This window comes from Ruditapes philippinarum, unplaced genomic scaffold (genome assembly GCF_026571515.1).
Source record: "Ruditapes philippinarum isolate M1 unplaced genomic scaffold, ASM2657151v2 ctg7853_1_1_1_1, whole genome shotgun sequence".
Lineage (NCBI taxonomy): Eukaryota > Metazoa > Mollusca > Bivalvia > Venerida > Veneridae > Ruditapes > Ruditapes philippinarum.
In genome coordinates, this window is record NW_026856132.1 from 154858 (window position 1) to 169823 (window position 14966).

The window sequence follows — 14966 nt, forward strand, 5'->3', positions numbered from 1 at the left end:
AATTTTTTAACAATTGTTAAAGCTGTAACTAATTTTCAGGCGTGCTCCATTATATTTATATTTTTACATTAGACATTAATGAGTGCACAGACGAATCGTATTACTGTGGTGGTGATTGTAATAACACACTTGGAAGCTGGACATGTAAATGCAAGCAAGGATACTCTAAGGAATCAAATAACGAAACAAAAATTTCCATTACGTGCGAAGGTAACTCAGTTATTGTTGAGATATTATCTCAAACACATATTTTATTTATCGATGTTTTTCTCGGAATTAATATTTGTAGTAATAAGGTGTGTGGTGGCCTGGTGGTAAATGCGTTGGCATTTAACCAAGAGATATTTGGGTGACTCCGAAACGACTTTATTCAGTAGGATAAACTTCCTGTTAATACATTCAGGCTAATTAACTGTATCCCTATAACATACTAAGGGTGTTTATGGTCGTTTCGAATTGTCTTATTTATCTGTCTGTTAAAATTTGTTTAACTAAGCTAAGTTACTTAACATGTAACCATGTAACTCTCAACATTGCAGAAATTCCATATAACTAAATAGTTATATTATGTGTGTATCTATACAATTAAAGAACATTTGTAAATCTGTGCATGAATTATTGTTTCAAGATATAAACGAATGTGACAAAAGCGCAAAGTGTGTAGATGGTGTATGTATAAATCTAGATGGGTCTTGGAGTTGTGACTGTCAGGACGGAAAGCAGCCAGAGCGCTTTAATTCCACTTTAACCGTTTGTCGAGGTAAGGCATTTCAAAGCAGAATTGAATCATATTGTAAAAACGGAAAACCGTTCATGCTAAGAAAAATGCACAAATGTTATTCTATTATAAAATGTATCTACACTTCAAAAGAATATGCTGTCACCAAAAGATTACATTCACTTAACACATTTTACCGTACAAAAATAGTGACAATATATAAATGGGTCAAGCATATCTAAAGGCAATATTTAGTTAATTGAAATGTTTCAGTTTTAATCATCTCTTTGTTTGCCTTTTCTTAAAAAAATTATCAATAATAATTATACCGATAACGTTGATGTATAGTTCAGAAAAATGACCTCGCAATTGATATAAGATTAAATTGTTGAGCTACATAATCTTTTTTCACTAAAAATGCTTAAAATGTTTCGTTAATAATAACAACAATCCTACCTTTGCCATACATTTAAGAACCCTGTACAAACATTTACAAAAAGAGTTTGGTCCCCATAGCGTTTGAATCTACACCTGTTTGTAAAATGTCTTTGTTTTCACTCTGAAAATATATATTCTTCTGAAAGAGGACTTCGAATACGCTATGATAAATCAAATAAAACAAATCAAGTAAAATGATAATAAACAATAAACCAACAAATTATTAATCGGACAAGTAGATCAATATTAAAATAATAACTGTACCACGTACCCTGTAAGAAGGGAACGGATTAATGTTAAACTGTATATGACAAATATTTTTTCAGGTGGATTTCAGTATATTATGTCGACAGGAATATCAGTCCCGACATCAAGTGACGTAAAGCCGAAAGAGATCAACATTTATATGAAGGCTCAGGTATTTAATTGTGCTCAATCATTAACTTACCATACGAAATATATATATATCCTAATGTATTTTTAATGCGAATTGAACGCGTGCAGAACATCGGCAGAGCAAACAAGTCTCTACTCGGTAGACGCTCAATAACTTCAAATATATTTTTGGCATCAAAGCGAACGCAGCTATTTTTGCCTCGCGTGTAGCATAACACGGAAGTTTTCGATCTTTTACTTTTTCTTGCGTCATGGATGGAAATGATTTGGATTTAAACAACAACAAGTATACTCTTTTCGCTCCAAACTTGGTTATTAGTTGCAATGGTTAAGGTTAATCCAACTATAGGCCGTTTTCTAGTAAAGGGAAACAGCCTAAGTCTTAAACTGTCGGACTTTTCTGAGTTAGGAAATTTGATAAGTGACAATATTGATGAAAAATTTGCCAGATTTTAGTCGCAATTCTCAGGGAAGTTTACCTGGTAACATTCACTTACCGTCTAACGTTAATAATACGGGACAGAATACAGGACAAGTATTTCTTATTAATTTTCAAATTCTTCTGATGGTTATTATCTGGCTAATTCCTTGGCTTAAGTCAAGGTCAAAGACGAGAGTCCTCAAGGGGAAGCTTGCAGACCCATTAGACATGATGATATATTTTCTGTACCCCCAGGTGAGTCGGAGCAAAATCTGTTGAGTATGTCAAGTGATTCTGACGGATATTCCTTGATAAGTGATATCACTCCGTTACATGTTGAAAATGAAGTGAGAAATGATCACTTTTAAAAAAAATCACCTGCGGAAAGTGGCCCAACAATTTGTCTAATACCAAAAGAACTTCAACCGCAGATTATCAAGCAATATGAATTGCACCACTGTGGTCGAGTAGACATTGGTACACAACATTACTACAGGGAATGTTGCTGTTCATAAATATGACATTTTATTCCTGATGCAAGGATTGTCTGACCTGGACATTCAGGAAATAGAATTTGGGTTCCAGCATTTGTTGACAATAGAAAATTAGATCCCCAGAGAGCAATAGCAGTTTATTTAAGAAAAACTGAACAGTTAAGATCAAGAAGTAATAATGATCAAACCAGTTTATTTTTATGTTTCAAAAAGCCGCATGAATAGAAATAGACTTTAGCTTATTGGATTGTGAACACAATTAGAAAGACATTAAAGGTCAAACTCATTCAACTCGTGTAATCGGTCTATCTTCAGCTTTATTTAAAGGTGCATCAATGGCATCAATATTGGAAGCAGCTGACTGGACCGTGAATCCACTATTTTTAATTTGAAAAACGGAATGTTCGAAGTAATATTTCGGGCGTGTTGCTGATAGTCAGGTTTTTATTGTGGTATTTGGTATTTTCGAGAAACGATTGCATGTGTACATATTATAAACTACATGTAGATAGGGGTTTGGTGATGAAGATTCCAAATCGTGTATATATATTGTATATATGATTGAATGCCAAGCAAGATTTATGTTGCTTTATATAAAGATGCTTAGACTTGGACTACGATGAGCATGTATAAAATTATGGTTTTGATATTAATGATTTCTGTTTGGAAAGAGGAAGAATACTACCACAACCATAAGGTGTGTGATGCTTTGTAATATTTCCGAATGTATATTTGTATGGTACGTTGATAATTGAGTGAAATGAAATTTAAAAATTTGTTATCAAGTTATAATTTTTATGAAGCAGATTATTAACTTACCTAACCTATTACCACCAACCGCCCCTAGTATTTTCTATAAGGTGTCGCTTTGACACCTGTATAAAGTAGAGATTTGTTTGTTATGCTCTACTGATATTCTGGACGTGTTCGATTCGCTTTAACCGGAGTATATCCTAATATATTTTTCGTATGGTAAGTCAATAAGCTCATTCATTAAATTGATAACATTTTTTTTTTAATTCTTCTTCTCTGATTTTGTTATCTAAATATGCAATTTTCCTATTCATCGATATTTTAAATGAGAAAGAAATATATAAATATATCACAACCAATATTTTTATTCAAAACGAAGCCAATTATACCTAAAATATATTTTGCTAACATGTCTGGATTTATTTCACAGATAGAAGCAATATATACAACAAAGTTTCATAATCAGCATGTTCGTGTAGAAATAATATCTGTTATAAGAGTTGATAGTGGAAAAAGGCGAAAAAGGTAGGCAAGTTTGAAGACATATTTTAGCATTTTTGTATTCTTGTAATAGTAAAATCCATACATTGCTAGACGTTTGTTGATACTTAAAAATTGGCCAAGATATGATATAAGTTTTACTAGATGTATTTTAATACTTTTTTGTCTTTGACGGCCTATATATGAGATGTGATTTATTCAACTTGTGTTCTGATATTTTTTATAACAAAATGTCGTGAGACCTAGTTATTTACTTTATTTAATGAAACGGAACATACAAGTTTTATTATATATATATATATATATCAGCGAATCATTACTATAATGATGCAATAAATTACCGGTATCTCATTTTATTTACAGACAGGCTACGGAGAGCTATGAGATAGATTTCGTCGTGCATTTCAATCAATCTATCCCCCATGAAAACATAAGTCAGGCATGGACAGAATATATTAAACACAATTGTTCTACAGGAAGCAATGTAGGATGTCCCGCGCCAAAAAATGTACGAGCATTGCCTGTTGTCTTTGAAAGCAAAATTAGCATAACAAAAGGTTTGCAAAATTTAAGAATTTATTTCATTTGGTAAATAAGGTTAAAAAATAAACAACATTTTAAATATTTATTTGAACCGTTTTCTTTGGTTCTTGACAAGTCACGATGGCCTTTAAATTTGAATGGTTTGTCTTAAAAAGTTAATGTAACCTTATTTGCTTAACCTATGATAGATCCAGATATAATGCAACTTATCCGAATGTTTCTATCAACTCAACCAACCGTAATCTGTCATTTTCATCGTCTTATAAAAAAACAATATCAAAGACCTTGGTCCCTATGGTGACATTAGAAAAGAGATCATAAATGTGTCTAAATGTAGTAGTGCGCCATACAAAGAACAAACGAAAAGTTTAAAAAGCAGCACAATTTAAACGTTTGAAACTGTATGTTTTAACAGCATACATAAGTACTCTGTACTCAAGACAATCCACTGCAAATTTATAAATAGATATGAGCTAGCAAACACATAACCTCATAGAATTATGATCTGAATACCGGCGATAAACACTTATGAAACGTTTGTAAAATTATAAGGCAGTTATCTAAGTGGACAATTAAAAGAATTACAATAAAATGATAAGGAACCAATTTTAGAGATCATGAAATATAACTAACGAAAAAAAAAAAAATTAAGTACTGTTTTGCATTACTTTGTTTACATTTAACTATAATTACAAAATAACACAACTAAATATTTCGCAGACATTGATCAAGTTAGCTTCTTGTGTAATTTATAAAGCATTTATTGACAATTCTAGTACCACTTATGCTTCCCATATATCGGATTAAATATCCATACCATACAATTCCTTTAAATTAAATACATATAATCCACCCACATGTAGTATATAATTTTACAATAAATGTAAATCATTTAATCATTTACTTCTTATGATTAAATGCAAGGGAATTACTTCTCATAACAACACATAATATTCGATATGCCCCATTGCAAAATAAAAAAAAACCTATTCTACGTAATGAGATGGACGTATTTTCTTTTCATATCCTAGATAAATATACACTTGCATGTGGTTAAATCGTTTTAAGTATATTTATTGCAATTTAACTTCATATAAGTGTAACGCAGATATTGTTTACTTTTTTATTTAAGATCAATCAGCTGCCCTATGTAATCTAGATAAATATAACCATTGTGACCCGGACACCTCAACTTGTCACTTTGTGAATGGAAGCGCAAATTGTGACTGTAAAAAGGGTTACACAAAGAATGATAAACAATCGAATTTAACGTGTGAAGGTACGTTTTATATTAGTTAAACCTCACCAAGTTATTGATTGGAAGATCGTTAATGTACGAATCATTTCGTAAAGCCCGACTTGTCTAGTTATGTCTCGACTATTTATCATTAATATGCTTATAATACAGGTATGACTTTGAACTTAAAAAAATATTTAAATCACATAGTAGACCAAATGTGACATATTTTCATGTCGCTTGGCCCTCATATCTACTTTAAATCTTATTTGGAATTTACTTTCACTGGAAAATCTCTGAAATATGTAAAGGCATTTATTTTACCTATATACCTTAGTAATCCGAAGTTAACATCTATTGTTTGCATGTTTTCATGGTAGGGCCTCTTTTGACCAATCCAATGCCTTGATTATGATAAGTTTTATCGCTTGGACCGCATGGACAAAGTGTAATTATACCCTTATAGTGAACGTAGATAGGAAATTAATGTTGGGATACAGAAATTATTCACTTGCTTCCACGATTAGCAACAAATCGTCGTTGTTCAAGGAAACTGTCTCGAAAAAAGGTGCACAAAAGCTTTGAGCTTTTATCCTTACCACAATCAGACTTAAATTGAATTATTAGTGATTTACTTAAACAACATGAAACATTATAATCATGAATTGTCATCAACGAAATGGAACACAATTAAAGTTCAAAGTTCATTATGGAGCATGTTACAAGCATTAAATCGTATTAAAAACGAAGATGATAATTTCATTATTCACAATTACTCATTCTTTGGATTTTGCATGTTTATTTGGATTTGTTTTACGAATAATATTTATAATGACATAAATTTATCTCTAAAAAATCTTGTATATGCCATAAGATGAATATAAATAAACTACACAATTATGTTTCAGTATCTAAAGATGCATGTCAGCAAAGTCTATGTAAAAATAGTGGTACATGTCGGATGTCTCAAGGCAATAAGAGTTTTGAGTGTTTGTAAGTATATAGTGACTAAGTAAATGTTGAAGTAGTAGGATAGATATTCTTTTAACAAGATGGTCGTAGGCTATTGCCTTACAAGGTCAGGATCAGATTTTCACGTTTAATTTTTCAAGCAAACGGTGTATCTCTCTCTTGCGAACTGAGAGAGAGATTTAAATTAGCTTGAAAGTTTCACTGTTTTATTAGTTAAACAATTTTGTTAAATCTAATTATACTATTGTAGATAAAAAATAATTATTGGTAAATAAGTCCTATTTCCATCTTGAATTTTTGAAGCTATTCAAAACCGTTACATTAAATAATAACTGTGTTTAAAGGGCTTACTATGTACTGAAGATGATAATAAGCTGAAATGTATTGAGTGATTCAAAGAAATATAAAAACGTGTGTTATCACAAAGTAAATTTATTTGAACACGCACTCGCAGTTACAATTAACAACAGTGTTAAGCGAAAAAAAAATATAAAGAATTACATTTTAGATAACAAGGGATTGATTTTATTTTGCTGAATGTATCACTCTTTAACCGACCAATGTTGGTTATATTTAAGATGCCGTGATGGTTGGACAGGGAAATATTGTGAGGATGTCCAAGTTTCTAAAACTGGTATGAAATATTTGGTTAAAGAAATTTTGCCTTATGGGGGTACTATCTGTAATAGATATATGGTGTTTACGTATTTATAAAAATCATTCGCTCAAGCCTATTATGCTTTAAAAAAAGCAACCAATTTTACTTTTTACAATCTGTTGTTTTTGATATATCTTATTATTTTTCAAAGTTATAGACATTTACTATATACGTGTCAGACATTTCTAAAGACTTAAAGAAGAAAAATCTTTCTCCGAGGCATAATGTTCATTCATATAAATCTATTTAAACGTAACGATTATCCAAGTTGACTTACAAGTGACGTTACACACGTGCAGTATTATAGTTTTTGTACATGTAATTGATCCACTTGTCTCTTTCGTATATTTTAAGTTTTCCGCTTAAACATTAGGTTTTCACTATATAAATAATAACTCTACACAAACATTTTATAATTTTATCAAAGATTACCTTACATTTATCTTTTATAAAGAAGCTATTTTTGATTATTCCATATCTCATTTTTTTTTTAAATAAACATATACAACAATGTATACGAAGATGGAAACAATATTAATATTTCTTTGTGATTTATGCAAATTTAAAAATCTTATTTAGCTATATTCTATGTTTACAAACTTAGATAAAAAATATTTTCTTTTTATTCCTTTCTGTATGCAAATATGAGAAAACAAAATACACATGTATGTGTTAATGATTTATTTAACTTCTACGTTCACATCAAAGAATAAAGAAGGTTTTTTTTTCTAGATGATAAAGATGATAAAACGATTCTTATTGCAACAACCAGCAGTCTTGGTGGACTTGTTATAATATTGGCATTAGCAATGATAATACTCTGCAGGTATAAAATATATTTACACATACATATTGTCACAAACAAATTTCTAATAAAATTATGTTGAACGTATGCCAATAAGTTTATTCTGGGCTTTGTTGATAATTGGTTCCGATATGTAAAGTGTTTGGAATTGAATATCGGATAAGCCGGTGCCTGAGGTGAGAAATATACATGTTCATATTCTTCCATACACAATGCCGGTAAAATACAAGTTTTCAATACCCTTACCAGATCGCTTCTTTCTAAGTTGTTAAATATGTTTTGCCTTAACTGATTCATTGCCAAGCTAGATCCAAACATAATTCTTAAGAACGCTGAAAAAGGCAAACTTGATAACATGGCAGACTGTTTATAGGCAAAAAACCAGCTTCAGCAAAAACAATTTTTGACATGTTTATGGTGAAAATTAGAATTTAAGAAAAATGCGTAGATCACGTGGTTATCATGGATCTTTTATTGTGTCACGTAAGTGCCAGTTCACGATCACAGACATATGGTCTCCAATGAAAGAAAAGCTTGTAGGATAATCTAAATTAAAAGGACGTTTGAAAAGGAACAATACACATTTTTACCAGACGTTGCTAAAACTTATTTTAATGGTTTAGATTCAAATCAAAGAAGAGTGAAGACGACAAAATGTCCCTAAAACATATGGATGCCAATGGTTTTAAAAGTTTTGACGGCGCCCTCCTTAGAAATCGATTTGTAGAGGATGACGACGATGGTGTGGGATCATATTACAGCCGCAGGTTACACTCTTTATTCATATCATTAGAAATCTAAAATGCATAGGTGTAAATCTGCAAAGCACTCCCGTATTATAAAAGGAAACGGTTAAATCATTCATAAATCAAGCAATTTTAGTTTACAAGTGTCACGTTGTATATGTTTTGTCTATTTTATGGATAGAACATTCTTTAGTTATATGGTTGATATCATGAGAAACAAACAACTTCTCATCTATTTTTCTTACCATTGTCTTTTGTTAACGGCTTCAGAAATTTATTGTGTTGAATTCTTCCTCGTACATTTGCAAGGATTTAAAATTTTGCAAGTATGACTTGGAAAAATAATTGTGTCAGTATTTAAAGTAAAATTTGCAAATCGAAGGGTAAATTGTGAGCCTATTGGTCAAAGGGTAGCATTACAAAAAGAACCTTATGCCATTTTTTCAATTTTTCATTAATGTGCACAAAAACGTAATCACAACCGATTGTGATTAATGGAAAATCAATACATACCTTCAGAATGTGTCTGTAATGTTCAGCGAATGATATAAAGAGTAGGCCATTTATCATATTAGATTTAAGCCCGTTACTTTGTTTTTCCTTATTATTTGTATGCCAACTCCAATAATGTCATGCATTAAGTGATTTAGAAAAAAATATTTGTATATATGTTAATATTTATCAGATAATGTATCAATTGTAAGGTTTTGTTCCCCAGCTCAAAGATTAAGGCCAAACTAAAATGTCATAGATCGGTATTTAAATGATCGGCAAATAACTCTTAATATGTCAAAATACCCTGAGGGCAGCCGTGTATTTGAGATTTCTAGTTTACATCTGTTTGCAGGCTATCGAGTTCGTCTATGCCTTACGGACATCAAAATAGACTAAGTGGGAGCGGTAATCAGAACGGATTTGCTCATAATGGGCTTTATGCAAGTCCAAATAAACTTCCGAGGGCAAATATTCACGGATCTATGCCAAACCTAGCAGGTAATGGTACTTCATTTAACCATTTCGATGACCGCCGATATTCTGGCGATGAGGCAAGGCATGTGTTAAGCTACAACCAAGGTTTAAATCGTAGTTATGACATTGACCTACGAGCACCAAGAAACAATTGGAACGGCCGAAGATCGCCCCCACCAGATTATGGAAGGCCAAGGTCCCCAAAGCCAGATTATCATGGAAGGAAATTTAACAGATCCAAAGACAGCGGAGTGGTAAGTGAAAGTTTGTTACGTATTACCATTGAAAGACAAAATATAGAAATTGAAACAAATAGTATACTGTAAGGATTTGTATTGACACTGAAAGCCAAGTATCGCACAATGAAATTCTTTCAGAAGGTATTGCATTCAGTTAAAACGCGAATACGTTTAAAGGTCAAAATCACATGTTAAATTCATTTACAGATATACTATGCTCATCCTTGAGTAAATTATTGTAATCACAAAGGTATAGAAATCAAGTATATTAAAGCTGAATATGTCAAACTTGAAAAAAATAATGAATAAACTATGTACAGGACGTTGTGTTCCCTATAACAGGACAAGTAAAGTTGATCTTCTCCAATAAAAAATAGCCAATTTTTTAATGACACTATATATTTATATGGTGACCACCTACTGTGTATAGAATTTTAAACATTACATAATCACTTACTGTGAAGTCAAAATATGTGCAAAACCGGCTGTGTAAAGAAGACGGACATTATTGAATTTTAGTTTTAGGAATATACCTACGTCTTTATCTGCATACAAAAACTACAAGTAACATCATTTTCTAAAGTCATGTTTTCCGAAGAAAAGGGATAGTTTTTGCGCTATCGAAGGGGTTGAAGTCGGTTCCGTTGTTCTATCAATAAGTTTTAGCGTACGAATACGTGTTAGCGTAAGAATGGGTTACATCAAAACTACTGAAAGGAATGGGTTAAAATGTGTTCACCCTTGTTCTCCGTCGTGATAATCTAACATAATTTGCACAGGTTCCATTCATCTCATTCCTTACTGTGTGCATATTTGTGCACCTTATAGACTAATGAGTTATTGCATGTAAGCTCAATTCCTCAAACTATTGAAGGGGAAGTAATATAAACTTCACATGTTGTCCTTTGTATCTTACATTATTAACGCATGTCCAACTACTCTGTTTGCTTTTTTACAAAATTATGTTACTTTTGAGCTCGTCAATTGCAAGTGATATTTTTTGACTTAATTAACAACCCTAGAATGTCAAAACGACCAACCGTCTGAATTACAATTTCCATCAGTTTCACCTTTGGCAACAGTACATAAAGCGCACTATTCCCTGTCAAAGATGACAACCGATCCTTAGTGTCTAGTCTGTATGTACTTGTTTGAATTTAACAGCCTTTAAACATTTAAAGTTATTCGTTATTTGTTTATTAAATAAACGCCCTAACATTATTTCGAAGGGCTTTCTAAATAATTATTTAACGGGGCATTTGTAATTGTTTCAGGGAAATGGCAACAGCAGCGAAAGCAACGAATATCAACGTCAAGAGAATAGAGGGCGACACTACTATTATGGACAAAGGCAGAGTACTAATTTTTAGAAGCAAATAAGGCCTTGTCTTTTGCCCCCACAGTTACCGCGTCCCATTTAAACAATTGTCGCTTGGTAATTTAGTAATTTGAATGCGCAGTTCAAACTACTGTTATAAACGATTGAGCTAATTAGTATATGGATGTTTTCTACTTTATATTTTAAAGCAAAATAAAGGAATGAAACTAAGTACCTAACACTTTATCAGAAAATTAAAGAACCAACGTACACACGAATACTACACTTACTTTATGTGTAACAAATCAAATTTATGTAACATAAAACATTTATGATCAATGGTCAATGAAATGCATACGTAATGTAGAATGTTACATCAGAATGTAAATTTACAAATTTAACTTTTCTGCAGTGAACAGTTTTTTTTTTTATATAAAACGACTGTATTTAATTTTTTTTCTGATAAAACGCATACAAAATTCCAGACTGTAGTACGATGCATTGATGCCATTCTATTTTCGTATTGTTTATAATGTTTCTGTTTATTTGTTGTAAATTTTAGTCGTCTTACGTAATAGCTTAGTATTATTACAATAAAATTATATAAATATATAATTAATGCACACTCTTGAATAATTAAATGATGCAAAAGAATAACTTCGTCCATGTTGTTTTAGTTTCAGTTTAGGTTTCATATTCTTGTTTCTTACTGTTGTTAATGTTTTAATGCTGATTTTTCTTTGCTTTTATTTGCGTGATACTTCATTGAACTTGTTTAAACCTGACATAAACTTTATATCGTGTTTGTAGCTATTAAGCTACCATTTATAAGTAAAGAATATGATTTTCAGGTGCCAGCTTCCAACTCAAACTTGTATATAACTTTAAGGCATTTAATGTCTTCAAACACTGGTACTCATTAAAAATTCATTGGCAGGTCCAACGAAAATGAAAAACATGGAATCAACCTTTGGTTCGTAATTCACATCATTTAATTACGATATTGCAAGTTATAGCAATGCTATCTCATACAAATGTGTTTATTGTCTTCAACTTTGTGTGTTCGTTGAATGTTTATGATGACTTCTAGCATACTTAAATTTTTCCATCGCGTAATTCACTCTATCATAGGTTCTTTTAAAAAACTTCAACATTTACAATATATTGCATCTTATTCACACGTCATAGTAGTCTGATTTACAATATAATGCATTAAAGTAAATTGAAATCACTTTAGAAGAAAATTAAAGCATTTTGAAACGCTGTTTGTGTTTATGTGTCCCGTTTGTTTTGCAATGACTCATATTATTTTTGACTAAAAGCAATGTTAATAAAAAATAAGACAAAATTAAACCTCAATTGTTTTTTGTCTGGTTCTAGATGTTGTATTGTTAATTTGTTTTAAGAAGCATATAATCATGCACACGGATATGAAATATTGGTTCAAGTCTAATTTTCATTTTAGAATTTTCGTAAGTTTGCTGGACAATCCAATGTGTTCGAAGGCGCATGAAGGATCAGAAATACATATTGTGTTCTGCCTTTCAATGGGCAAAACATGTCTTAAATAATGATACGATAATGAATTAAGAGCATATTTATAGTACAATCCTTGTCAATGGTTATCATACGAAATTAGATAATGTAGGTCAGTAATATGGATTAATAAGTTTAAGAGCACCTGTGTGCAGAAACTTAAACAAGATATACCGTACGGTTTACGAGTTATTGACACTTTTCTGAATTATAGCTTGGAAGGATTATTAATCAAAAATGAGGAACTCTGTAATGTTTGTCTAACTTGTCTATATATTTTCCTCGTGGTTATTGTAATGAATAAATGATCATACAGCTAACAATTCACATAAAACATGATTGTTTCTACTCAAATGTTTGAAATATGTATAATCTGTTACTTTACTCCACCCGTTTTAAAATCTGGAAACAAAGTTGATTAAAGACTTGCTTGACAAGGTTCCTACCGCAAGTTCATTAAAATAAGAGGCTGCTTTTAAAGCTTGCCTTATATATATTGGTTGTTTTTGTCAGATACTTAGTACAACTTTAACCGTGTCCAAAATCAAAAACTTAAAATGAGCAAAACATTAGTATTCTTTATTGAGTTTTGAATCTGTAACAGGACGATTCTGGGAAGTGGTATCAAAATTTATGAGCCTTAATATTGTATAGAAAATATACCAAGTTGACATTCTTATTATTAAAATATTGTATCATATTTTATTATACTGCTTGAGAATGTTTAAAAGTCACATTGAAGGTTATGCAGCTTAAATGCTTCATTATGCCTCAGAAACACTTCCAATCGTATTTCTAAAAACCTTTTTATTTTTGTTTCTATTGTCGTTTCGGAAAATACCAATGGTTTGCCATGTACAACCGTACATAACTTTTGCTACTTTTGTTTTCTTGGCAATTGGTTTATAGATTTTATATAAAAATATAGTAGATAAGTAATTAAATGGAAGTCAAAATACTTATATTATACATTTTGATAACTTTGCAGCATGTAACTGCATATTCAGCATTATTTCCTTCAGTTGTTTTATATCTTGAATTATTTCAGCATTATTGAACAAATGTTTGTCATTCTAAAGAATTTCAAATAATTTATATGAATTTCCGAGGCATAATGTGCCTTTACAGAAGAGGCTTAGACATTCCTGAAGTCACATATTGAGTCTTGTCATGTCATTTGTAAATATTTCATACTTTATTGTTTATATCTAATTAAATATCACAAGGTGCCAATGTGCAATATGTGTGTTAATTTATCAATATGTGTGTTTTCATAATACATATTTGACTGTTTAATTATGTTAATAATGAATGTAATGTAAACTGTACAATACTATATATTTTTGTTTTAAATAAGTTTTCTCTTTTGTGTGTGAGGGGGTGAGTGTTTGTTTGATACTTTTTATTTGTGTCGGCGTTTGTTTTTTGTCTTTTGTGTAGAATATATTTTCTTCTCAGAAACGTTACAAGCTAATTACTCGATTTGTTTTCCAAAAGCTGATCACTTTTCTGCCCGTTAAAAGCAAAAAAGAGATAGTATGAAAATTCTTATGTAACTTATGCATAGCAATCAATAATAACGTACCATACCGGATATAATTAACTTAAACCAAGTTTAATGGCGCTCCTAAATACTTCTATAGTCATAAAGAATAGGAAATTGGGTTTTTGTTTGAAACGATAATTTACTGTCTTAAATGGAAAAGACGAACAAATATCGTGTATTGAGGCATGACTTTATAATTGAGTTTTTATTTCACTTATTTGTAACATCGTCTGTATTATTAAACTGTTAAACAGTTTCAATTGACACCAAGAAATAAATGTGTTCAAATGTTATATGTTTTAAGAAACATGTTCATTGCTAAATAATAATATTCATTTGGGTGAAGTATATGTAATACCTGTGTACCTTTATGTAACATTTTATGTCCTAGACTAATAAAATTATCATATCTAATGCATTCGTTTTTTTGTTGTTTTTTTTTCTATAATTCATATTTTGTATAATCACTTGTGGCGCTGTAAGATTTGTATTCGGTGCCTTAGTCGGTAATTAGTCTTATAAAGTTCATAAAAAATTGATAAATTCTGCAGTTAATAAATGCATATTGACACATAAGCGAAATTTTGGATCAGGACATCTTTTCACTTAGATGAAAGATTCAGGATTAAAATCTTTGTTTTAAAATTGCCTAAGTCGGTAATTAGTCTTATAAGTT

The 14966-nt window shown here is 30.9% G+C and overlaps 1 protein-coding gene across 1 annotated transcript in view; it reads left to right on the forward strand.

The window, feature by feature from the left end:
- LOC132745506 (neurogenic locus notch homolog protein 1-like) overlaps positions 1-14708 on the forward strand; it is a 25115-nt gene extending 10407 nt beyond the window's left edge. Inside the window, exons 13-24 of the mRNA XM_060734457.1 lie at positions 73-210; positions 629-760; positions 1483-1574; positions 3651-3745; positions 4085-4278; positions 5397-5543; positions 6410-6494; positions 7052-7107; positions 7864-7957; positions 8560-8703; positions 9530-9905; positions 11165-14708. Of these exons, the coding sequence (XP_060590440.1) occupies positions 73-210; positions 629-760; positions 1483-1574; positions 3651-3745; positions 4085-4278; positions 5397-5543; positions 6410-6494; positions 7052-7107; positions 7864-7957; positions 8560-8703; positions 9530-9905; positions 11165-11260 (1649 nt within the window). The 3' untranslated portion in view covers positions 11261-14708. The remainder of the gene's footprint in view (positions 1-72; positions 211-628; positions 761-1482; positions 1575-3650; positions 3746-4084; positions 4279-5396; positions 5544-6409; positions 6495-7051; positions 7108-7863; positions 7958-8559; positions 8704-9529; positions 9906-11164) is intronic.
- Positions 14709-14966: the final 258 nt, after the last annotated feature.